General features: G+C 52.7%; 2 protein-coding genes across 4 annotated transcripts in view; both read right to left on the reverse strand.

Annotated features, from left to right (window-relative positions):
* Window positions 1–348: 348 nt before the first annotated feature.
* On the reverse strand, window positions 349–10,417 carry Misp (mitotic spindle positioning). The gene is made up of 5 exons (XM_008837201.3): window positions 10,298–10,417; window positions 3,908–5,636; window positions 3,310–3,455; window positions 1,784–1,822; window positions 349–893 (listed from the first exon to the last, which is right to left on the reverse strand). The coding sequence occupies exons 2-5, from the start codon at window positions 5,580–5,582 to the stop codon at window positions 804–806; spliced, it is 1,950 nt and encodes a 649-aa protein (XP_008835423.1). The 5' UTR covers window positions 5,583–5,636; window positions 10,298–10,417; the 3' UTR covers window positions 349–803.
* Window positions 10,418–10,499: 82 nt separating this feature from the next.
* Window positions 10,500–25,840, reverse strand: part of Palm (paralemmin) — a 25,581-nt gene continuing 10,240 nt past the window's right edge. For 2 of the 3 annotated variants that reach the window (XM_008837202.2, XM_029565477.1), the window contains 8 exons: window positions 25,498–25,549; window positions 25,076–25,156; window positions 24,202–24,332; window positions 20,747–20,897; window positions 18,245–18,266; window positions 16,718–16,786; window positions 14,809–14,940; window positions 10,500–12,338 (listed from right to left, as the gene is read on the reverse strand). In XM_008837202.2, the coding sequence (XP_008835424.1) occupies window positions 11,830–12,338; window positions 14,809–14,940; window positions 16,718–16,786; window positions 18,245–18,266; window positions 20,747–20,897; window positions 24,202–24,332; window positions 25,076–25,156; window positions 25,498–25,549 (1,147 nt within the window). In that variant the 3' untranslated portion in view covers window positions 10,500–11,829. The remainder of the gene's footprint in view (window positions 12,339–14,808; window positions 14,941–16,717; window positions 16,787–18,244; window positions 18,267–20,746; window positions 20,898–24,201; window positions 24,333–25,075; window positions 25,157–25,497; window positions 25,550–25,840) is intronic. The other variant, XM_008837203.2, reaches the window with a different exon arrangement.

Consider the following 25,840-nt stretch of genomic DNA (forward strand, 5'->3'; position numbering starts at 1 on the left):
TGTCACCAGCTACTTCTGGAGGGGCAGAGCCTCAGAGGCCAGTGAATCTGGATGCCCCCCACTTCATTGCATCTGTCCCTTCCTCTTAGGGTCACCCACGCCTGTTACACAGGTTGCCCACTGCTCAAGGCACTTGGCCAGGTCCACTGTGTAGGGCTCCATGTGTGGCTGGGTTGGCGCCTTATGCTGACACCCTGTCATCTTGTCCGATGTCTGAGAACTCATCTCACTACCTGCACTGAATCCCACCCCAACCTCCCACAAACTAGCTTGTGGGCCATCACCCTCCCAGGTGTACAGCTTGGGAGATAAGGCTGAGGTCACCAGGATCAACGTATCAGACAGAGGGCCAGCAACTCAGACAGGTTTATTTCATAGCAACATGGATAAGTTTGGAAGTTGGCAAGACCAGAACTGAGGGCTCCTAAATGGAGTCCTTTTCCTGCCAGGTGACAGATCATGGCTCTTTGCCCTCTGGTGCACAGGGAAGGACAGCTGAGGACTTCAGGGAAAGATCCAGACATAGCTTCCCCTGGGCATCACTTCCTCAGACTCCCAAGCATTTGGCAAAGTCTCAGAAACAGAAAGCTAGGGGACGAATTTTCATCTCAGCCTAATCACCCCACTCCCCAAGCAGAAAATCCACACATGCCCCTGAAAATAAAAGTGAAAATATATAGCACTTGGGAGGCAGAGACAGTTGGATCTTTGTGAGATTGAGGCCAGCCCGGGCTACTTAGCAAAAATCTCAAAGCATAGCTTGGCAGTGTTCATGGGCAGGGAGTCTTTGTCCACACGCAGGCTCAGTCCTCATCCTCACTGGCATATATTCTTGCTTCCCAGCGCTCCGCTAAGGCGTTCTTATGCCGTGTCACCCGAGTGGCTCCCAGGACCTGCATGCACACAGGGGTCCCCCTCGTTGACATGAACCACCTCCAGGGGACTCCCCACTGAAACAGAGCTGAAGTGGAGTGCCAACCCCTCCCCTTTGCGTCACACCCTCAGCTTCTAATATTATGACCAAGGGAGCTGCTGATTTGTGCTGAGCTTCACAGCAGAGATATTATGCCTGGGCCAAGCATAGGAAAGGCTGCAACTGCTGGGCAAAGGGGCACCAGGAGGCTGAGGCAGGAGGACTCCTGCAAGTTCAAGGCCAACTGAGGCTACATGAGAATAATAATAATAATAATATAATGAGAAGAAGAAAAAGCCAGGAAGGATGGTGCAGGTCTGTATTCCCAGCACTCAGTAGACTGAGGCAGGAAGAGTGTGAGTTTAAGGTTAGCCTGGGCTACATAGTAAATTCAAGGGCAGCTTGTGCTACATGAAACCTTGTTTAATGATAATAGTAACACACCAGGCATGGTGGTGCAGGCCTGCCATGCCAAAACTCAAGAGACTGAGGCAGGAGGATTGTGAGTTCCAGGTGAACCTGGACTAGATAGTGAAACAAATACCTGCCCCCACCAACCCTCCAAATATGCTTTTATATACTAATCTGTTGAAAACTTGATCTTATGATAAAGAGGCCTCACATAGAGAGACCCTCTTGCCATAATCTATGCCTGTGGCAGGCATTACAAGTCAATCACCGCACAATCTACCATGGCAGACATCACAAGCAGGTCATAACACAATCTACCTCAGTAAGACCCTGGCAATGGAACAGATACTCAGTGTAGTCCAAAGCCTAGAAGAAAAGCCTTTGATGGATAATGCCATGGTGAGGGGATGGAAGACAGAGACAGACTGGAGCACTCCCCACACGATGGAGATCACTCACCTCTGAGTTGACATGATCTGCAGGGTTGATACCTGCATACTGTGGGAGAAGACCAAGAATCAGTACCCATCCTTTCTGCCTAGCTCCACCTGGAAGTCTACCACAAGCTAGTTTACTGTCCTCCCTTGGGGCAGGAAGGGAAGAGACACCCCACTGATGCAGCTCTGCCAGGGTCTCATGGTTGCCAAACTCAAAGCCATCTGTCATGCTGTACCCTCACACCGTTCCACTCACAGCCAACAGTGCCCACAGTTTATCTCAGTGTATTATGGTGAGCAAGGCGGGCATGTACCAAGCTCTGCTGGAGACTGGATCTTGTCCTGTCGCACACAGAACATTCCATGTGTATGAGAACCCTTCGAGCTGGCTGCTATCATCATATTGATTTTTCAGAAGAGGAGACCAAGCGTCAGAGTGGGGCTGCAACTTGCCTGTACTTGAACCTTGGTCACTGGGCCAAGCTATGCCTCATATCATGGCATCAGGCTGTGATCCTGGGTGGGTAGGTCAGGATGTATGTTATTCTCCCTGGTATCCCCAAACCCTCCTAACAGCCCGCCCATGGCATGTCTCACGGCAGTGGCACTGGGAAGGTGGTTCAGTGCATAAAGTGCTTGCCTTGCAAGCCTGAGGACCTGAGTTCAAATTCCAAGAACCCATGTAGCCCAGGGTGTGGATGCACATGTCTGTCATCTCCACATCTCCAGTGGAGATGAGAGGTGGAGAAAGGAGAGTCCCCAGAAGCTGTCAGGCCAGCCTGGCAGACAGCAGTGAACCCAAGAGACTCTGCCTCAAATAAGGTGGAAAGTGAAGATGGACTGAGGTTGTGCTGGGGCATGCAGTGTCCACAAACACAAAAGATTAAGGAACTGGAAAGACCACTCAGGAGTCTTGCAGAGGACCCGGGTTTGGTTCCCAGGGGATCCAATGCCCTTTTCTGGCCTCCAAGGGCATTGCACTTACATACATGCTACAATGTTCATACACATAAAATTTAAAAAATAGGGGTTGGGGATTTAGCTCCGTGGTAGAGTGCTTCCTAGTAAGCACAAGGCCCTGAGTTCGGTCCTCAGCTCTGAAAAAAAGAAAAAAAAAAGACAAAATAACAAAATTTTAAAAAATAATAATTATGTAGCCGGGCGTGGTGGTACATGCCTGTAGTCCCAGCACTTAGGAGGCAGAGGCAGGTGGATCTCTGTGAGTTCAAGGCCAGCCTGATCTACATAGTGAGTTCCAGGACAGCTGGGGCTACAAGGGAGACCCTGCCTCAAAAAGACAAAAAAAATAATAATAACTACAATGCTAATGACTAGCCAACACTTTTCTTCCTCCTTTGCCCAGAACTTTGACCTTTGGCCCCAAAGGTGACCTCGAAATAAGAACAGAGTCCCTCTCTTATCTGCCCCCCAGACAGGACAGGCCGAGAAGCCCATCCATTGTCCATACATGGAGAGTCACCTGCTGGGGCCAGTGGTACTGGACCCAGGATGAACTTAGTGGAGACCTTCCCTTGGAAGAAAACTCACCCAGGTCTCCTTCTTCCTCTGCCCGGGAGCATAGCCTGCTATGTCTGCCACATCAACAGGGGCCTCTGCCTTCCACGTCAGGTTGGAGTGCAGGTGGATGGGAGTGAAAACTGGTGATTCTGACACCGAATAGCTGCCTGTGATGCCTGTGGTGGAGAGGAAGCCAGCATCAGAGACAATAGGACATCTGTCAGGCTGAAGTCAGGTGACCTGCAGCTCTGGACCAGGGTCAGGAACTGCTAAAGACACAGGTGAATGGACAGACAGGCAGCTAGCTGTGACAGATGTACCAAAATAGCCTGTCAGGAGAGATTTTTGCACACACAAGCCAAAACACTGGAAGAGCTGGCTCAGCAGTTAAGAGCACTGGCTGTTCTTGCAGAGGACCAGGGTTCTGTTCCCAGCACCCATATGGTGACTAACAGTTCTCGGTAACTCTGGGCTCCATGGGCATTGCACACATGGGTGCACTTACATACACGCAGACAAAACACTCATACACATAAAGTAAAACTAAATAAATAAAAGGAAGAAACATAAAGGAAAAGTTGGCATTTCCTAGCTCTGGCCCCTGCGGTCATTGCCATCCCCAGCTTACCAGATGCCCGGGAGGAGCTCCGGGAGTATTGCTCTCCGTCCTGCTCCTGGTCCAGCATTGGGGAGAAGACCTCGGGGAACAGCGCAGTCCTTCGCTCCTCGGCCACCTCTCGCTCACGCTGCAAAACGCTCTGCATCTCCCTCTCCAGCAGACCAGAGGACGGCGACTTATGCAGTCGCAATGCGGGAGCCCCGGCCACCTCCCAGCCCCAGGTGTGGGACTGCTCAGCCTGCTGGGGTGCATCCGGGACCCTGAAGCTCAGTGGTCGAAGGAAGAAATACTCCCGTCGCAGGACACCCCCATTGGCACGTGGGGGTCCCCCGGGGGACTTGAGGCCCTCTTGCTTTGAGCTCAGGAATTTCCCAGATGATTCTGACAGACGCTTGGGAGACCTAGTGGCCACAGCTTTGCTGTCCTCCATAGGGAGGCCACTCGGCTTGCTGTAGACCCCCAAAGCTGAGAATCCTAGCTGGGGGGTCCCGGACCCCAGATAGGGCTGGTAGGCATCTGGTGTGATGCGGTTGATCTTTCGTGTTTCTGGAGCTGGGTTTGCCACCCGGGCATCTAGGGTGGGGCTGAGGATACTGTCCGAGCTCAGGGATCTCCAGAGGCCGGGCTGAGAGTCCTGAGAAGCCCAGTTAGGTGTAGACGCGCGGCCCACCTGCAAGCCCTCCCGCCTGTGGTCCTCCTCACGCTGTGTCTCCTGGACCATGTCCCTCTGCACATAGAGTGAAGGCCGGCCTCTGTCCCTCCGCTGTGGCCCCTCAAGCAGGTTCACCTTGCTGAGCACTGGCCTGCTGGGGATCTGCACCAGCTCCTGGTGACCAGCTGCCCGGCCAAGTCCCCTCTGCTCCCGCAGATCAGCCTCTCTCTCCTGGGCCAGTCTGATCTCCCGCTCGATGGGCGTCTCTTTGGGGATCTCAGAAGCCACCTCACTGGGCTGGGTGCTAGGGTTGTTGACTGTACAAATGTTGGATGCAGCAGGGAAACCACCTCGGACCCTCTTCTCCAAGATCATCTCTTTTACTGGTGAGGTAACTGGGACAGGGGCAACAAACCCATTGGCTATGTGGGGCCTGTTGAGGTCCTTGGGGGCCTGGCTGACCCCTGGTGGGGGATGTGCAAGTGTCACCCTGGCCATGGGGTTCCCAGAGACTGGGTTTGTGTTTGCTTTCTCCAAACTCAAAAACTGCTGCCGGGCCACCAGGAAGTCAATCTGTTCCCTGTCCACCAAGCTCTCCTTGAGGACTGTGGACCGAGGCTGGCCAACAAGCCTGGGGTCTCCCTGGTCATTTGCACCCTGGACTGTGGCCGCTGTGCTGCATTTCTTGACTGCCTGGCCCTGGATGATGACCCAGCGCTCCATGTCCAGGTCTTGTGACTGGCTACAGAGGGTGTTACTGGCATCCAGGCAATAAGTCTTCATCTCCTCGTCTTCCTCATCTTCCAAGAACTGTGACTGTGCGGACGGCTGGCTGGAGAAAGCTTGTCTCTTGTGGGAAACCCTTGCTCTTTCCACATCTGGCCAGGCCTGCGGTTCCTCCCTGCTCCACTCAGCCTCTGACCCAACACCCACCAACTCGATGGTGTAACTGGTGTGCCCGTCCAGTGCCAAGCCTGTGACTCGGGACGAGTTGGGGTTGCTAAAAATGGGGTATCTGGTAACTCGATCCATATCAAGGGGTCTCAGTGTGACCTTCCTCTGTGGGGATGGCAGCCTCTGGGCTCACTGAGGGAGAGAGGGTGAGGAAGACTAGGTCAGACCACCATTGAAGACAGAGACAGGAATCCCCCCAACATGGCATGGTCTCCCACCAAAAAAATAAAACATTTGAGCTCCTGGATCAAATGGTACCTAAATCTCTAGGTATCCTGTGGCTGAACCAACAAGATTATACTTTACTGTCTGATCTCTTCTTCTTTCTTTTTTCTTCTTTAATGAGACAGGGTCTCACTATGTAGCCCAGGCTGCCCTCAATCTCACAGAGATCTGCCTGCCTCTGCTTCCTGAGTATTGGATTTAATGGCATGCACCACCACACCCAGCTTCTTTTTCTTCTCTTTTTAAAATACGTATTTGTTTATTAATTTATTGAGGCAAGGTCTCCCTGTAGTCCCAGGTGGCCTGGAACTCGCTATGTAGACTAGGCTGGCCTCTATCTTATAGAGAGTCGCCTGCCTCGGCCTTGAGAGTGCTGAGGTTAAAGGCGTGTGCTGCTACCATGCCTGGCTTAAGATGTATGGTTTTTAATGTTCTGTTATTAGGTGCATAGGAGTCTGCTTTATGGCATGTATGTATGTACGTAGTATGTATTTAATGTGTCTGGAGTGTTTTGTCTGCATGGATATAAGGGCACCATATGCATGCAATACCTGTGGAGGCCAGAAGAGGGTGTTGGATTCCCCGGAACTGGGGTTATGGATGATTGTGAACCACAATGTGTGGGAACTGAACAGCTCGTGCTCCTAACTGCTGAGCCAGCTCTCCAGCTCCCCATTTCACCTTTTCTTCCTCTCTCTCTCTCTCTCTCTCTCTCTCTCTCTCTCTCTCTCTATAGATCATTTGCCATCTTGGGACTGGAGAGATGGCTCAACAGTTAAGAGCACTGGCTGCTCTTGCAGAGAATTATGTAGGCCAGGCTGTTTCAAAACTCAGCAACTCAGCAATCCTCCTGCTTTAGCCACCTGAGTGCTCATTTGACATGTGGTTGACAGGTGTGTGCCCTTGTACCTTGCTGACTTTTGGAGGCTCAGCCATCCACCCATCTTCTAAACACCCTGGTGGCCAATTGCCTCTCCCTCACCTCTGTCCCTTGCCCCTGTTCCAGCTCCCTAATATTTGAGGCTCTGGTTGGTTTCTACTCCATGTACATCTGCCCCTCCACAGAGCTCAGAACCTGCTCTCACACTTCTGAGATAAGACTCCATCTGTGGTCTTCTTACCCAACAACTTTCAAGGATGCACTCAGAGTATACTCCTTGATGATGATGCCTTACAGGGAAACTGAGGCTCAGAGAGGGGCAGAAAATGGGGTTTTCCAGCACACACAACCCTGGTCCTCTGCCCTGTAGAACAACTGGTCACATCTCAACAACTCCCTGAATCAGCACCATAAACCCAGGATAGGATGGGAGTGCCATGGACCTTGTCCCTAAGCCTGGGTGGGGTACAGAGCCACAGATGATACCTTGACCAGATCAGGGGTCAACCTTGTCCAAGATCTTTGTCCAACAGTCCTAACATTTTGCTTTCACTTTTACTTCTGTCTCCTGGAATCTGGAGCCACAGCCCGACTACACAACCAGGGCCCCCCAAAATCATCAAGAGTGCACCCCTGAGCCATGCCCCAGGCCCCTCACTGGGCGATTCTAGGCTGTCACTATACCCCTGGGCCATGTCCCCAGCCCCTCACTGGAGAGTCTAGGCTGTCACTCTACCCCTGAGCCACGCCCCCAGCCCCTCACTGGGGGATTCCAGGCTGTCACTCTACCCTGAGCCACGCCCCTAGCCCCTCACTGGGGGATTCCAGGCTGTCACTTACCCCTGAGCCACATCCCCTGTCCCTCACTGGGGATTCTAGGCTGTCACTATACCCCTGGGCCATACCCCTAGCCCTCCTTTTACTTTTTGAGAGTCAGGCTGACTAAGCTGCCCAGGCTGGTCTTGAACTCTGAGCTGGTGTGCACCTGGCACATTTATGGAGTGACTGGTATTTACACAGTATTTTATGATCCCTATCATTGGACAGTGGGATGACCTCTAGGAGGATGGGATACAGGGGTCCTCTGGGGTGGGGCGAGCGTGGTGGGGTGCCACATTCTTCCTATGATTCACACCAGAGGGTGGAGCTTGGGTTGGGGTTCAAGGCCACTAGGTCCCTCTAAGTTATGGGCTGGGCAAGTGTCTGTATCCATGGCTTTGGGGTCCAGACACAACCTGCCACAGAAGCTATAAAACCAGCTTTGTGCCTGGTATATGGTAAGCACTCACAGATGCTTCACAGTGGCTATAGATATAACAAATTAATTCCCAGATCCACCTGGGAGGGGTCTCAGGGTCACCTGGGGGGCCAATGCCTAGGGTCTGGGGAGATTGAGTTGATGGCTGGTATGTGGAAGCCCTGGTGGGCACAAAGGGCCTCTTTGTGATCTTCAGCTCCCACAGTCTCAGCCCTCAGCCCCATCTTAATTCCTGTCCACCAGTCACACTACACACCATCATCTTATTCAGGGCTCACAAGAACCCAGGAAAAGGGAACCAGCTTTGTAATGGGAACTTGGTCCCAGCGAGGGAGGTCACACAGCACTGATGATAGAGGGAGTTCCAAAGCCAGTGACCTTTCACCAGCTGCCACCTCAGTGCAGGAAGCTGACCTTGTGATTCCCACTGAAACTGGGTTTATGGCCCCTGGGGGAATACCTGCTTCCTCTAGCCTCCTGCCCCTAGGGCAAAGGCCCTTTGTCAAGACCCCCAGGTCATCTATCAGGGAGAGGCTCAGAGAGTCCTGTCCCCTGGGGTGCTACTTGTCTCCCAGATCACTGGCCCCAGGGAACCCCAGCCTGAGGCTGACCTCTGACCACAGACTGGACCAGCCTGAGACGCATGGCCAGGACCCCAGCCTCCTGAGGTGCCTCCAAAACCAGCCCTGAACCCCAGAAAGGGGAGAGTCACTACCTGAATGCTGGAAGGTCTCACATAGCATTGGGTTCAGCTATCTTTCAGTGGGTTTGGGGCTCTGGGATTTGGGTTAGTGGGGGTCAGACCTCAGGTTCTTAAAGCCATGAGGACCTGGATCTGCAGCTGGGCTGAGGGTGGTGGGGACAGATGGGAGGTCTCTGGGGCCTGAGTGCCCTGTAGGCAAGCCAACCCTGCTAATAGGTACACACCCCCAAACAAACTCTTCTTGCTTTTCCTGAGTCCCCCACTGATCTCATCCCAGTCCCCTGGCTTCCCAGCTTCACCTGCCAGTCCAGGATGCCCAGGCCTCCTCCTGGCCTCCAGCTCTGTCCTCCTCAGAGTGGCCCCTGGCTCCGCCCTGTCTACCTGTTGCCAAGGGGATGAGGCCCCACCTGGGAGCAGGTGTGCCCCTCCTCCCCAGCCCCACCTGGCCCAGGAAACAAAGTCCACAGAATGGCAGAAAAACGATACTAACGGGCTTGGCAAGGGCGGGCACCATGCCACTACAGGCCTTGGCCCCAGGGAGCCGGAACTCAGCTGCCACCCAGCTCCCCACTCATCCCACACTAGCCCAGAGGGGGCACCTCTGCTCTGTTGCTCCTAAAGGATAGGGGAGGGGGACCAAGACAGCCTGGGCTGTCTTGTGGCTCTCCTCTGAACCTATGTCTGTTCCTATCACCTCCCCATCCCACCTCCAACTCTGAATCTGGGGGAGACATAGGATAGATGTTCCAAGTTTAGGGTGTATCTTGACTGGAATTATGAATCTCAGGGTGCAGAGGTCCTTGAGTTTCCATTTTTCTGGGGGGTCAGCAGGACTTGGGGTAGGATCCTGCCTCTGACCCTCATTTTTGCATCCTGGAAATGGGAATTCCCTGTTTTATATCCACACAAAAGTTCATATGAAATAACGAGGACTTCAAAAACACTTGGAGAAGCCTGGCATGGTGGCACAGGCTTGCTATCCCACCACTCCATAGTCTGAGGCAGCTGAATTGCCATGAATCTGGGGGCGGGGGGACACTGACCTGTCCTGCGCTGCCTCCAGGCCTGGCTTGTGGGACACCCCCCCCCCCGACCAGCACCTCCATCTCTTCTAAGTCACTGATCTCCCAGCTCTGACTGCAGAGGTGGGAGGACTTGACAGAAGTTAATAGATGGATGTCAGAGGACAAAACCCAGAGAGTGGGGTGTACAGGCTCCTTCCCTCACCCCTTTGGGTCCCTTCATCCCTGTCCAGCAGGAGTGGAAGTTGAGGCACAGGATGTATCCAACTTCTTAAGCCAGGCTGGGATTTGAATCTGCGTCCATTTCCCCCCATCTTTGACACTACACTCTACGACGACCTTCCATGGGGAAACTGAGTCTCAAAAGGGGTCATGACTGAGCCCTGATGGGCACAGAAAACTGAGGCAGGAGGCTTGCTAAAACTGAGGCAGGAGGCTTGCTGTCAGTTTGAAGTCAGACTGGGCTACCCAAACCCTCTCACTTGGGGTTCCTGTAGCCCCTCTAATTAAGATGGAGAAACTGAGGAGCAGAGGGGAGAAACTTCTGCAAGAACATAAAGAGAAAAAAACATGGGGACTCCCCATGTTTACCACGGTTTCACCTGGCTCAGAGCTTGTGGGGGCCTCTCTGGGGATGGTTCTGTCCCCAGCATCACAGTCCAAGGATGTGGGCACAATGGACGTGGGGTCCGAGGTCCCCCTCACCTGTTGGGGTGTTGTGGAGTCCTGACGATCCACAGTCCTGAGGGGCGCGTTGGAGGCAGGGGAGAGAAGCTGTTCCGGGTCTGACTGGGCCGGCCTTTTAATGGCTCTGCCGCCACCCGGAGGCCGCCCTACTGCCCTCCCCAGCGACCAGCCACACCCTCCCCTCCCGGGTGAAACCCAAGAATCAAGAATACAGCTCAGCACTTTTTTTTTTTTTTTAATTTGCCTCTCTGGGAAAATCAAGAACATGGGGTGGGAGTTGGGGGCTTGTCACATGATGAAAGCAAAGGGGGACAGCAAGAGCACTTTAGCGGGAGGGGGGTGCTTAGGGCAGACTCAAAGGAGGAGGGAGAGGATGGGGTCCCACAGCATTGGCCACAGCCAAGGCCACGGTTGCCCCCTGCAAGGGCATCTCTCCTCCCAGCCTCTGCACCGCCCACTGTAGCTTTGGGTGGTGACAGGGGTCCTCAGTGGTGGCCCTGCACCCTGCTCACCAGGCTGGAGTCCCCAAGCAGAGACTTAGACAGGGCCTGGAGGTGAGAATGTGCTGGCCTGGGGCTCACTGCACCTCAGGGACAAGGGTGGCTGCCACTGCATAGAGCAGACAGCCACTGTCCACCCTGCAGGTGGGCGACCCCTTACAATGCAGCCAGGCGGCAGATATAGGGGTTCCCTTGCTCCAACCCAAGGTTGGGGAAATCTGCCTACCTAGAAATGCTTGGAGCTCGGCAGTGCTGGCCAGCATACTCCCTGATTTCTAGGGTATGTTGTGGGAAACTCAGGACCCCAGTCCAAGCCGATGGGAGAAGAGGGCAGGGGATGACCCCTAGGGTCCCCAAATTAGCACCAGGAAGAAGAAGGGCCCAGTGGGGGGTGATGTGGGAACCTGGGACATGAAGTGGCTGACTTGGGGCCCTGCCGACAGTGACCCTATCTTGGGGGTGACAGTCCCATACCCATTGAGGGGGGTGGGGAGGTACCCTCTTCTGAGCTCTGCCATCCACTGGGAGATCCAGAAGGGGCCGACCTCCATCCCAAGACCTTGAGCCCCCAGAGGAGTGTGCCCTCACCTTGCCTGCCTGCGATTCAGAGGCCAGAGAGCCCCTCTTTCCTGGTCTCCTCAGAGACTCCCTAAAAATAGCAGTAAGGCACAGACAGGCTGGCCTGGGGTGGCAGGGGGACACCACGGGTCACTCCAGCCAGGGCCATGGTGGGCGAGAGCCCCTGTGTAAACCTGCTGTGACCTGGGGAAGATGGGTTCCCCCGCTTATTTTCAGGGGTTTTTTAGCAGGTCAGCTTGTCTCTCACCTTAGGGGAAGGGAGACCCATGGCTCTGTGGTTTGGGGTAAGTGTTGGGTAGGTGATGGGCAGAGCGCCCTCCCCTCCCAGATTCAGGGTGTATCAAGGAGCCAAGGTGTCCCGTGTCCAGGCCATGAGGTGGAGGGTGAGGGCTTGCGGGCGCTGGGAGGGGCCGGGCTGCTGGGTGTGTGTGGAGCGGAGGATGGGGCGGGGACTGGGGTGTCCCCAACGGGTCACATGACAGAGCAGCATCTGCAGCGTGGCTTCTTCATGTCTAGGTCCTGCGTGTCACTGGGGGTGGCCACGGGCCCAGCCTGGTCCTCCTGGGTGGCTGGGGGCTCAGAGGCGCTGCCGTTGGGGGGAGCAGGCTCCCTGGAGGTGGCTGCATCTTCAATCACCACCAGTTCAGCCTTGATGGTGTCCTGCAGGCCCAGCACTTTCTTGGTCTCAGCTTCATCCTCCACATTCTGGTACCCCATGAACACCATAGTGACCGGGGGCTCCTGGCCTGGGTGGACACCTGGCGAGCCAGACATGGCCTCTCCTGGTTGAGCCTGTACTCCAGTGATCTCCCTCCTAGATGGCGTGGTCCTTGTCGCATCCTCAGTGTGGGCCCGGGGCTCAGCCATGGATCCTGTCTCACTCAGTATCACTTCATCTGCTTTGTGGATGAGTTCATCTACCTCAGAGGAGCTCAGCGGCTGGATGCCATTGACTGCAGTGCTGTCCACAGCGTGGACCACTGGGGGGAGGGAAGAGAAAGAGGTAAGCTGGGGGATATGGCTTGGTAGTCGAACAGGATACAGCTGACAGGGGACATCAGGGTAGCGCCACGCACACCTGTCACCTCGGTGCTCAGGAGGCTGAGACAGGAGGACTGTCGTGAGTTCGTCTTCCTGACTCAGTGTTTTGAGCACTGGGATGACATGCATGTGCCACCATGCTTGGCTGTCACATTCTGTGTTATGTTAAGCATGGTGTCTCTGTACCCAACTCTCGGGATATCAATCTACAACCTCCGAAACACCCTGGACCTCAGCCCTGTCAACTCCTTATAGAATCCCGGATTGTGTGGAGAGGAAGCAGGGTAGGCATGGGGTCAGGACCACTATCTCCAGGGGACAGCTGAACAAGGTGCCACCAGCTCCCAGCTTCCTAACCCCAGGGAAGGGAGTCCCCAGGCCAAGCCTCCTGCTAACCACGGGGCTGCAGTGGGTACAGTTAAGCATATCCCTTGAGGCAGGAATCTGAACCCCCCATCACCATGGAAACATCTCCTGCTGTTGCTAAACAACCAAAGTACAGTCTAGTCAGTCCTGGGTCCCCAGAGGTTGGCAGGGTTGAGAGGTGTCCAGGTGGGATGCTCACTTGGCCTTCTAATTTTCAAAAAGTTTCCATGTATTTGTTTTTATTTTATGAGTGTTTTGCCTGCATGGAAGTGCACCCATGTTATGCAATATGCACAGAGACCAGAAGAGGGCATCAAATTCCCTGGAACTAGAGTTACAGAATATTGTGAGCTGCCTGGTGGGAGCAGAACCTGGATCCTCTGCTCTCTCCAGTCCTGTGTGTAGTTACTCTGGAGTGACCCAGAAGGATGGTAGTAGCGTTCAGAGGAGGTTAATTATGGGAAGTCAAAGCTGGGAGGGACATGGAGACTTGGTGCCTTGACTGTTGCTCCGGGGAGCAAATGACATGCATACCAGACTGGCTATCTGCCCAAAGGATAAACAGTCACCCTCTGAGCCAGTAAGTCCAACTCATCAAACCTGAGAAATGAGTGGTATTCACACAGCAGTGTGCCCAGTACTGCATATACAGTGTGGTCCCTATACACAATGGAGTCACACAATGGAGTATAATGGAGCCCTGAACAGGAGCAAGATCCTAACACAGGCTACAGTGTGGAAGGATCTCAAGAAAATCATGCTCAGTGAAAGACAAAAATAGAAAAGGACACAGAGTGTGGGGCTCTATCACAGGAAGTGTCTAGAAAGGGGAATCAAGAGACAGGAAATGGATGCCCAGGTGCTGGGAATTGGAAAGAGGACAGGATGGTCCAAGGGGATGGGGTTTTCTTAGGGGTAATGGAGCATTCTGGAAGTAGAATAGATGCACACTATAGAACAAAACCTCATAAATCACAAATTTTAACAGAATTTTATGGCATATATTTTATATCTCGAAAGGAAGAAGGATGGGGTGGAGTTGCATATTATGGCTCCTGCCCAAGACATCCCAGTAAGGTTGGATCATAGTTTCCCCATGAGTCCTCCCACACCTACAACCCAGGAAAACATCTTTAAAACAAAGCCTGGGAATCTGGTGTGGTGGCGCATGCCTTTAAAGATCCCAGCACTCAGGAGGCAAAGGCAGGAGTATCTCTGAGAGTTCAAAGCCAGCCTGGTCTACATAGTGAGTTCCAGGCCAGCTGGGGCTACAGGGAGACCCTGTCTCCAAAAAAACAAAACAAAACAAAACAAAACAAAACAAACAGGGGTGCTGGAGACATCTTCCTAGAATCCCCCAGTGAAGGGCTGGGGTGTGGCTCAGGGGTAGAGTGACAGTGGAGAGACACCAGGGTTCACAGAGTTCAAGACCAGCTTGGGCAGCTTAGCCAGCCTGTGTCTCAAAAAATAAAAAGAGGGCTAGGGGTATGGCTCAGGGGTAGACTGACAGCCTAGAATCCCCAGTAAGGGGTTGGGGCATGGCTTTGTTGTAAGCATTTGGTTTACATTCTTTAGTTTGGGAATTCGATTCCAGCACTACAGACAAAAAACTCATCTCTGCTCCAGCACACAATGCATATCCATCAAGGATCCAACCCCATGTCCCCTGTAGCTCAGACCCCTCCTTGCTGGAGTCCACATCCTTACCACCTAGGCCTTTGTACATATTGTTGCTTCTACCTGGTGCACTGTCCCCTCTGCCTACCTGCTCATCCCTGAGCCCCCTCTTTGAGAAGCCTCCTCTTACCCTGCCTTGCATCCCTAAGTCTGCTTCTTGTCATCTATATAACAGTCATGTATCTGGCTGATCTAAGCTGGTGGCTGAACTTGCCTCCCATGAGGACCTTTGCTGACCTCTCTCTGGGTCTCACTACAGGACGCACCTTACATCCCCCAGCCCCGAGTGACCAACTGGACCAGGTGCAGGGCTGGGCTGGACCCTGGCTGTGCACAGTGCACCATACCCAGGAGGACTTCTCCTACCTTTGGTCTCGTCCTCGTAGACTTTCACGCCCTGAGGAAGTGGATCCCGGGGGAGCAGTGTGGTGCTGGACAGCACCCTGGTCTCCCCGGTCACCTTGTCCTTCTCCACCGTGATTTCGACAGAGTACATGGCTGATACAAGAGGCACTGGGTTACCCCGAGGCCCATTCGCCTTTGAGTGTCCCCCACTGGGCTGCGGCCAAGCCAGGGAAGGGAGTCAGCAGCACAAAGCCAAGCAGTAATGGGCAGCCATGCCGGTGATGCTGGGACACCAGCTAGACATGGCCCTTCTCAGCTCTAGATCCTTCCATAGCTCCCTGCTACCAAGGGCTCAAGTGTGACCTGTGCTCAGCATCTGGACTCCAAGCTACATCCCTCAACCAGGTCCCTTGGCTTTGCATCTTTACATGCTATGCTCTAACAGAGCCACAGACACTCATGCCTATAATCTCAACACTTGGGAGGTTGAGGCAGGAGGAATGCCGTAAGTTAAAAAAAGGAGGGGCAGGAAGAGGAGAATGAGGAGCAAGAGGATGAGGGGGAGTGGGAGGAGGAGGAAGAGCAGGAAGAGGAGGAGGATGAGAATAAGAGGATGAGGAAGAGGAAAGGAGGAAAAGGAGGAGGAGAACCAGGAGGAGGAGGAGGAGGAGAAGTGGAGGAACAGGAAGAAGAGGAAGAGCAGGAGGAGGAGGAAGATGAGGAAGAGGAGAAAGGAAAAAAACTCAGGAAGAGACGGAAGTCTTTTTTTTTTTTTTTCAGACAAGGTCTCCCTGTAGCCCCACCTGGCCTGGAACTATGCGGCCCAAGCTGACCTAGATTTCACAGAGACCTGCCTGCTTCTGCCTCAGGAGTTCTGGGTTTAAAGGCATGTACCACCATGCCCGTGGAGACTGAGTGCTCCCTGCAGCCACCCAGGCACCAACGTTGCTCCCCAGAATCCTCACAGTGCTAGTGAGGTTGCCCAGCTAGCAGCCTCATCAAGCATCTGGCACAGAACACACTGGACGGGGTTTCAGGGACACTATTACAGCCCGTTGTCTGTCCCTATTGGCATGACTCTCTCGAGGGTACCAAGAAGACCCTTCCTCCCACAGGTGACCCTCAGACCATCTAGAACTTTCCAAGGCTCTTCCACAAGGCCCCCACCCAGGTCTCAACCCTGCACGGTTCCCTAGTTTAGTGGTTGCTTGCGCCCTGGTCTACTCTCCTTTCAGCCACCAGAGGGCACTCGTGAGCACCACCTGCACGGGAGAGTCCTGCTTTTTCCAGGACCCTCAAATCAAAACCCAAGTCCTCCTGAAGCCCCAGAGTCTTACAATTGCTTCCTCCTTGTCCCACCATATCCCTTCTTTTTCTTTCTTTCTTTCTTTTTTTTTTTTTTTGGTTTTTTTGAGACAGGGTCTCCCTGTAGCCCCAGCTGTCCTGGAACTCACTATGTAGACCAGGCTGGCCTTGAACTCACAGAGATCTGCCTGCCTCTGCCTCCCAAGTGCTGGGACTATAGGCATGCACCACCATGCCCGCATCCTCCTGGGTTTTATGTGAGTCTGCTTAGTGTCAGGCCCTTTCAGGTCAGCATGATGCCGAGCTGGCACAGGTGGAATTGATGCAAGTGTTTTCAGGCATTGGGAGTGTACTGAGCTTCTGTGCCACCCTGGGGTCCCCAGGTGGAGGTTAGGGGTAGAAGCCATGGGGTGTTGGCTGGGTTAGAGCCTGCATGCTGGGCCTGTCTTCTCGGAGGAAGCCTGGGCCAGTGGACGTGCAGCAAAGCATCAAGGTTCTGGGACCACCAGACACCATGCCCAGGGCAGGTCTGGGTAAACCCCGCCCTGCCAGCCCCCAACCCTCAGTATGGAGGCTTGGCCCAATTGGCAGCTGGATACAGAGTGGGCCCTGGGGTCCAACGCACCTGCTTTCATCATGGTGGAACCCTCGGCGGTCCTCACTGGGGTGCGGGAGACTTGTTTCTCTGTGCCGGCTGGGTGGAAAAAGAAAGGAGTCAGAGACAAGGTCACAGGAACCCCCAAACATCCTTGCACCTGCCTGAGTCCAGACGGCAGATTCAAATGGACCACAAACCCAGCCAGGTATCCATATGCACCTGAACACTGAGACCTCCAGGACCTGTACTGGCCCCCAGATCCTGGGACAGGTGCCCCTGCACCCCCAGACTCTCAACACACCCACCTGCAGCTCCAGACTCCAGACACATCTGCCTGAACCTCAAGACCCCTGGTACATTCATCTGAACTCCCAAACTCCCAACATACCCACCCATACCTCAAGATCCCCATCTCATGCACCTGCACCCCCAGCTCTGCACACTCCCAGCACCCCTCTCTCAAAAGCTAACTCCCACTTAGCCCCACACTCTCATCACTTGGCCCAAACAATTTTCACAAAACCTGAGAGGCTTGAATGGATTTTCTTTTAATTATTAATTTTTAATCCTACAGTAAGACAGGGAGCCATGCTCCTTATGAATAATTAACACAGCAAATCAGGCCACAGAGTCTTTGAGCCACACAGTCTGAGCCAGTGTTGTGCTGAGCAGGAAACTGCTCACAGAGACTTTCAAAAACATAGGGCTGCAGCTTTGTGGCAGGAGCTCCCCAGCATGTACGAGGCCCTCAATTCATCCCTAACACCATATAAACCATGTGTGGTGGCACACACCTGTCATCCTAGCACTTGGGAGGTAGAGGCAGGAGGATCAGTTCAGGGTTATCCTTGGCAACATAGGGAATTTGCTACACAACAGCATTCTGAAAAAAAATGTCATGGGGGCTGGATAGACAGCTCAGTGGTTAAGGGCATTGACTGTTCTTGCAGAAGACCCAAGGTTTGGTTCCCAGCACCCATATGGCAGCTAACAACCATCTGTAACTCCAGTTCCAGGTGATCTGATGCCCTCTTCTGGCCTCCCCAGGCATTGCATGTACAGGTGTACTTACATACATGTAGGCAAAACTCATAACACACAAAAAGAAAATAAGCAATTTTTTTTTTTTAAAGATAGGGTCTCCCAGTAGCCCCAGCTGGCCTGGAACTCACTACATATCCCAGGCTGGCCTCAATCTCCCAGAGATCCGCCTGCCTCAGCCTCTTCATTTTGCTGGGATGATAGGCTTGCACTACCACACCCAGCTCCTTGCCCCATTCTACAGATGTGAACACAGAGGCCTTCTGGGAGAGCATCACATACTCCATGAGGGAGCGGTTGGCCTGGCGCAGACCTACAGTCCTTTGGAACACACAGTGGTATGACCCCTGCCAGCCTCAGCTCCAGCCTCAGTTTTCTCATCTGTAAGAGACAGGAATGTTCCTCCACCTCAGAGACTGAAAATCCACTTAGGAGGGCCTCCACTCTTGTCTGCCATCCCTGCTCCAGCCACCAGAGGACACCAGAGCTCACATGCCCCTGATGGATGCTTACCTTTTGGGGTGCCCACCAGAGTCTGCAAGAGAGAAGAGACTGGTCAGAGCTACCCACCCTGCTTCCTGCACCACCCTGCTTCCTCCACAGGCCTCGGCCTCCATCAGTTTGTGAGTCTACATTTGGGAACTCCTGCTCAACCTTCAAAACCCTCATCTAGTAAAGAGGCCTGCCTGCCTCCTCATGAACCCAGATGGGGGGACCCCATGATGCCTGGGGATTCCCTGATCATAGGTCTGACACCCCCTTTATGTATTGTGGTCCCTGATAATAAACATATCCAACTGGCAGCAGTGGAGAGAGGCCAGAGCTCACACCCCTGATTCTTGGTCTTCCTAAACCCAGCACAAATGTTCTGAGGGGTTCCTGACCCCAACATTGGAGGTACAGATAAGAGCTGTGGTGAAGCTCAGTGTCAGAGTGCTTTCCCAGCATGGACAAGCCCTTGAGGTCATCTCCAGCAGGGCCCCCAAAGGCCTGTGAGCTGTCTGGGCTGGAGTCAGACCTTCAACCCCTCTGGGCTCGGGGTGAGTCCTCTGCCATTGGAGATTTTTTTAAACTATTCTTATTTATTTACAAAAGATTTTATTTATTTATTTATTTATTTATTTATTTATTTATTTAATGTATATGGATGTTCTGCATGCATGTATGTAAGTGCACTCGTGTGTGCAATGCCCATGGAGGTCAAAAAAGGGCATCAGATCCCCTGGAATTGGAGTTATAGATGGTTGTTAGCTGCCATGGATTTGGTGCTGGGAACCAAATCCAGGTCCTCTACAAGAGCAGTCAGTGCTCTTAACCACTGAGCTGACTCTCTAGCCCCTAATTTTAAAATATTTTATTTATTTATTTTTAAATTTTATGTGTATAAGTGTATTGTCTGCATGCATATAAAGTGCACCTGAGTTCTGCAATGCCTGTGGAGGTCAGATGAGAGGGTTGAATTCCCCTGGAACTGAAGTTACAGGCAGTTGTTAGTCACCATGTGGGTGCTGGGAATCAAACTTGAGTGCTCTGCAAGAACAGTCAGTGCCCTTAACCACTGAGCCATCTCTCCAGCCCTTCCAGGCCCTATTTTGTTGTTTTATTGAGACAGGGTCTCCTTGTAACCTCAGTTGCCTGGAACTCATTATGTGGCCCAGGCTGGCTAGATCTCACAGAGATCTGGCGGCCTCTGCCTCCTTAGTTCTGGGATCAAAGGCATGGGTTTTACCATGCCCAGCAGGCTGGAAGATTTTTTTGTTGTTGTTTGTTTGAATTTATCTTTTATTATTATTGTAGAAAGGGGGTGCACAGATGATGACGTACATGTAGACGTCAGAGTACAACTCTCCTTCCAGTTTTCCCTGAGTCCTGGGGATTTAGCTCAGGTCACCAGGCTTCTGAGTCACTTAAGCAGCAGATCCATCACACTGGCCCACAAACGGGGACAGTTTTTTCTTTTGAGACAGGATTTAACAGTGCAGAGGCAGGCAGATCTCTGTGAGTGCCTGGTTTACATACTGAGTTCCAGGCCAGCCAGGGCTGCATAGTAGGACCCTGTCTCAAAAAAATAAAAATAGGTGCTGGGCCAGGCGTGGTGGTGCATGCCTTTAATCCCAGCACTTGGGAGGCAGAGGCAGGCGGATCTTTGTGAGTTCGAGGCCAGTCTGGTCTACCTAGTGAGTTCCAGGACAGTTGGGGCTACAGGCAGACCCTGTCTCAAAAAGAAAAAGAAAAGAAAAATTGGTGCTGGAGAGGTGGCTCAGCAGTTAAGATCACTGGCTGGTTTTGCAGAGGACCCAGGCTCAATTCCTGGCACCCACATAATTGCTAACAACGGTCCCTAACTTCAATTCCAGGGGATCCAAAGCTGTCTTCTGGCCTCCACAGGCATTTCGGGACACCAGTGTGTTTACACACCTGCAGACAAAACACTCAGACACATAAAATGAAAATTATGGACAGTCGTTAGCTGCCATGTGGGTGCTGGGATTCGAACCTGGGTCTTCTGCAAGAACAACCAGTGTTCTTAACCGTTGAGCCATCTCTCCAGCCCCATAAATAAAATATTTTTGTAAAAATTAAAATTAAAGCTGGGTGTGGTGGCACATGCCTTTAATCGCAGCACTCGGGAGGCAGAGGCAGGTGGATCTCTGTGAATTCAAGGCCAGCCTGGTCTACATAGTGAGTTCCAGGACAGCTGGGACTACAGGGAGACCCTGTCTCAAAAAGACCAAAAAAATTAAAATTAAATCAGTAATAATAATAACCATAGGATAACAGGCAGGTGTGTCTATCTGGGGTGAACGCCTTATGTAGTAATTCAACTGATCATTGTGATGTATGACAGATGAACACTGTAGTTGCCTCCAAAGATAGGAAACAGGCCCAGAGAGGGCCAGCAGCAGCTCCAATCACATGGCTCTGGCCCTTGTTTTACTTGGTACGCTAAGCACTCCAGGCACCGTGAGGAAGGATAGGTATAACTCAGGACCTGGCCACCCCGGCACCTCTTACCTGCTGAGAATTCACCATGACTTCAGCCTTTGGCTCTTCCCTGGTGGGGTTTTCACATGGGGCTTGGGCTGGGCTGGGGGCTGCCGAGCTCTGCCTTGGGGGGACTGGAGTGGAGTCCCCAAACTCCAGGACATCAATTTCTTTTTCCAGCCTGTGGAGGGACAAGGGACAGGTCACATGGGGTTCCAAGAATTTAGTTTTCTTTTGTCATGTAGCCCAGGCTGGCCACTAATTTACTATGTAGCTGAGGCTGACCTTGAACTCCTGTTCCTTCTGCCTCCACCTCCCAAGTACTGGGATGGCAGGTGTGTGCCATCACACCTGGTTTGTATGTTGCTGGGGATGGAACTCAGGGACTCAGGCATGCTAGATGCGCACTGTACCCACTGAGCAACAAGCAGTCTACCTACTGAGCTACAAGCACGCACTCTACCCAGTGAGCTATAAGCACTCTATCTACTGAGCTACAACTCTAGCCCCTTTTATTTTTGAGACACAGTTTTACTGTGTTGCCTAGGCTGGCCTGGAGGTCTCCATCCCTCTGCCTCAGCCTCCCAGTGCTGGGATGGTAGGTGTATACAAAATGCTGGGCTCGAATTTAACTGATTTTTTTTTAAAGTCTTTTCGAGACAGGGTCTCTCTGTAGCCCCAGCTGTCCTGGAACTCACTATGTAGACCAGGCTGGCTTAGAACTCACAGGAGATTTGCCTGCCTCTGCCTCCCCAGTGCTGGGATTAAAGGAGTATGCCACCACACCTGGTTTACTTTTAATTATTATTTTTTTAATTTTATGTGCATGAATGTTTTACATGCATATAGGTGCACCCATGTGTACAATACCTGAGGCAGTCAGAAGAGGGTGTCAGAACCCCTGGAACTGGAGTTACAGACTGTTGTTAGCCTTCATGTGGGTGCTGGGAACTAAACTTGAATGGGTGCTCTTAACTGATGAGTCATCTCTCCAGCTCCCTAATTTTATTTCATTTATTTTTTAAAAAATATTTTATTTATAGCTGGGCATGGTGGCACATGCCTTTAATCCCAGCACTTGGGATGCAGAGGCAGGTGGATCTTTGCGAGTTCGAGGCCAGCCTGGTCTACATAGTGAGTTCTAGGACAGCTGGGGCATCTCAAAAAGACAAAAAACAAAACAAAACAAAACAACTGAAAAATTAATGTATATCAATGCATATCAGTGAGGAATTGATGTGGTTTTGTACAGAATGGAATATTATGTAGTCATTAAAATGATAATGAAAAATACACTGATAAGGAAAGAATTCTATAGCATATTATAGAGTGAAATAAGCTGTTACATAATAACATCCCCCAGCTCCTTAATTAAAAAATTTTAAAAATTTATTGTTATTTCTTTTTTTTTTTGGTCTTTTTGAGACAGGGTCTCCCTGTAGCCCCAGCTGTCCTGGAACTCACTATGTAGACCAGGCTGGCCTTGAACTTACAGAGATCTGCCTGCCTCTGCCTCCCAAGTGCTGGGACTACAGGCGTGCACCACCATGCCCGACTGTTATTTTCATTTTATGAGTATATTGCCTGAATGTTAGTAAGTGCATCCATGTACAAAGCCCATGAAGGTCAGAGAGGGTACTGAATTCCCCTGCAACTGGAGTTATGGATGGTTGTTAGCTGCCATGTGGGTGCTGGGAATTGAAAGTGAGTCCTCTGCAAAAGCAGCCAGTGCTCTTAACCACTGAGCCATTTCTGCAATTCCCTGTAACTTTATTTTGTGTCTTTATGAGTGTGTGGGTGTGCATGTATCACAGTGTACGTGTGGAGGTCGAAGGACAACTTGCTGAATTTCACTCTCTCCTTCTACCTTGTGGGTCCTGGGGATCGAACTCAGGTCTTCTGACTTTGCAACAAGCATCTTTTCCCATGTTTTGCCACCCCATGTATTGTTTCTTTGAGATAAAGTCTTGCTATTCAACCCAGGTTAGCTGGCAGCTCACTGGCAGCAGACAGCAGAGCTGAGATTCCCATCAGGGCAAGCTCTCCTGTATGCCTAGTTGCTAACAAAAAAAACAAAACAAAACAAAACAAAAACCAAAAACACACTTCCCCCTTCCTCCTCCCCTATCCTGCACAAATTCATTTAACAGGAAATGTTAGCACTGTAGAGACAATGGGAAAGTATGTGTGACTTTTACAAGTGTCTGCCTGTGTCAGAAGGCATCAGTACAAACAGTCCTGGACTGAACTAGGGGAAGAAGTAGTAGTGGGCTGTCCGCCTAGCGGGAGGGGGGCTGTGGCTGAAGGGCTGTTGTCAGTTTCAGGTTAGTCTGAATTATGGAGAATCTGGCACAAAAACCCAAAAATAACAAAAAAGATAAAAATGTAACAGGGTCTCCCTTGTAGCCCCAGCTGGCCTGAAACTCACTATGTGGACAAGGTGCAGGCAATACACTCATACACATAAAATAAAAATAATAAATTTCAAAATAAAAAAGACACTCTTCTGGGTGTGGTGGCACATGCCTGTAGCCCCAGCACTTGGGAGGCAGAGGCAGGTGGATCTCTGTGAGTTCAAGGCCAGCCTGGTCTACATAGTGAGTTCCAGGACAGCTGGGGCTACAGAGAGACCCTGTCTCAAAAAGACCAAAAATAAAAAATAAAAGAGACAGATTGGGACAGTGAAGGTCTGGGGGAGTGGCTCAGGGGTAGAGTGATAGCCTAGAATCCCCAGCCCCTGACTGGCCAGGGCATGGCTCAGGGTAGAGTGAGTATCTAGCCTGCTTGAAGTTCATGTTTCCATCTTTAGCAAGGCAAAAACAAAACTCTGAAAAACAGACAGGGTTCCTGACTCCCAGGATCAAAGAAAGGTAAACTGAAGTCCTGTGCAAGGCCACCTTTGGCTCCCTTCAGTTCCAGGGGTGTCCCAAACACTATCTTTAACAGTTCCCACCTTGACAGGGAATCCCAACAAACTCCATAGGCAAGGATGACTCACCCGTGATCCCTTCCTTCCTGTGCTAGAACTGGATTTGTCCACTTGCCTGACCCTCTGCTCTGAGCCAGGCCTGACCTCACCTGCGACACTGGTGGTCAGCCCCACAGGAAGGCCTTTCTCTGTCCTGACCCTTCCTGCCTTCCTGGAGGCCTCTGTGACCTCTATTAGTGCTGCTGGACCATTGGGCTGGCACCATGAGCCCCCAGGGAGGTGGTATGGCTTCTCCCTTCCTCAGGGACCTGCCAACTGACCCAGGCCTTACACCTACTCTAGGGTGTCACAGAGGAAGAGACCCAGGTGGCCTATGCCCTACAGCCTTCAAGTGGACCCTGGGGCTTCACACCTGCCCCATGCAGCCTGGGGCCCAGACCAATGTCCTTGGGTTCAGTCCTTGGTGTGGTCTTGACCATCCACACCAGGGACCTATTCCCAGTGGACAGGGCCCTCCCCAACTGCCCAGTGGATAGGCCCCTCACCAGAGGCCCACCTGCCGATGGTGTCCTCTAGGAGCCGGGCCTTCTGCTCATCCTCCTGCATCTGCTTCCTCATGTCCTCATCACCCTCGGAGGTGGAGGATGGCGTCCCCTCCAGCAGCCAGCGCTCCCGTAAGGCCTTGGACTGGAGGTACCAGCATCAGTTAGGATCACAGATGGGTTAAGATCCAGGTTCGAATCTTTATTGAATTATGATTAGAGTCTGTACTGAGGTCAAGGTCAGAGTGAGGGTTGTGGTCACCAGTTTATGCTCAGGTTGGACATCAGAATGGAGGGTCACGACAGTCACCCATGCAGGCCCCATCCTGGAGGAGCTGCTCACAAAGCCCTGGGTCCCCCAAAAACCAGGCCTCAAACAGTCCCCACACAGGCTCCAGACACACAGGTACACACCCCACATAGGCCCAGCCCTGAGAACCTGCACACCCTACACAGGACCTGCCCACACATACCTCACCCACACTGATGCACACTCTACACAGGCCCCACCCATACAATCCCCGCCCCACGCCTCCGCACACCCCATAAGGCCCTGCACTCACAGGCTCCACCCGTACAGGTGCACGCCCCACTAAGGCCTCGTTCACACAGATGTACACCTCACACACACCCCGCCCCCACAGGTGCACACCCAGACTGGCCCACCCACACAAGCCCCATCCTACATATGTGCACAGCCACACATCCCACAAGGCCCTGCCCTGCACAGATGCACACCCCAATAGGCCCCACCCACATAAGCCTCACCACACAGGCCTGCCCACACAGGAGCACATGCCGCAGGCCCCGCCCCCGCAGGTGCATGCCCCCAAAGGCCCCGCCCATACACCCCTGCTCTCATAGGCCCAGACCTCAGGCGCACCCTACCTTCAGGTGTTGCAGCTGCCTCCTGTCCTCCTCCAGCTGCCTCCGCTTGCTCTCGATCTCAGCCTGCTTCCGGCGCTTCTCCTGTGGGCCTGGGCAGGTCAGGACAGCCAGGGTCCCCAGGACCACACCCACCCGAACCTGACCCAGTAGACCCGCGCCACTGAGGACTATCCCCAATACAGGGCGTTCAGTCATGGGAGCATGAGCAGACCGCGGCCTGGGTTCCATCAAACCCCCGCCTCGGTTTCCCCACCTGCCCCTCCAAGGTCAGCAAAGGCCACGTGCAAACACTGCCCTCTATTTTCATTTCTGAGGAAGCCTCTGATAACTGGGACCTCAGACAAGTCTCCACTCACTTTGCCCGGGTTCTGGGCTCCGAAACCCTAGTCCCCCATGACCCCAGGCCCACGACAGGAACTCACAGCAATGGCCTGGAGCCGCTCGTGCTGGGACGCCGTGTCTGTGACCAGGACCCTGCGGACGGGGGACAGAGCTCTCACCAGCTGGGCCACCTGGGGCCACTCTGACCCCAGGCTGCTCCCTTTCTGTCAGGCGGGACTTCGTCCCAAAATGGCCTGGGATCCTTGCTCCCACCTACTAAGCCACGGGAAGGATAAAGACCTCCTCCCCCGTCGACCTCACAGAGTCTCATGGCAGCCCAAGGTCTCAGAGAGAGTGTGAGTTTCCCTCAAAGCACCTGCCAGGCCAGGATCCAACCTCACTCACCTCCTGGGCTCCCACTTCCCTGACCCCCCCGACCCCCGA

The sequence above is a fragment of the Nannospalax galili genome, unplaced genomic scaffold (genome assembly GCF_000622305.1).
Source record: "Nannospalax galili isolate Female #2095 unplaced genomic scaffold, S.galili_v1.0 scaffold77, whole genome shotgun sequence".
Classification (NCBI taxonomy): domain Eukaryota; kingdom Metazoa; phylum Chordata; class Mammalia; order Rodentia; family Spalacidae; genus Nannospalax; species Nannospalax galili.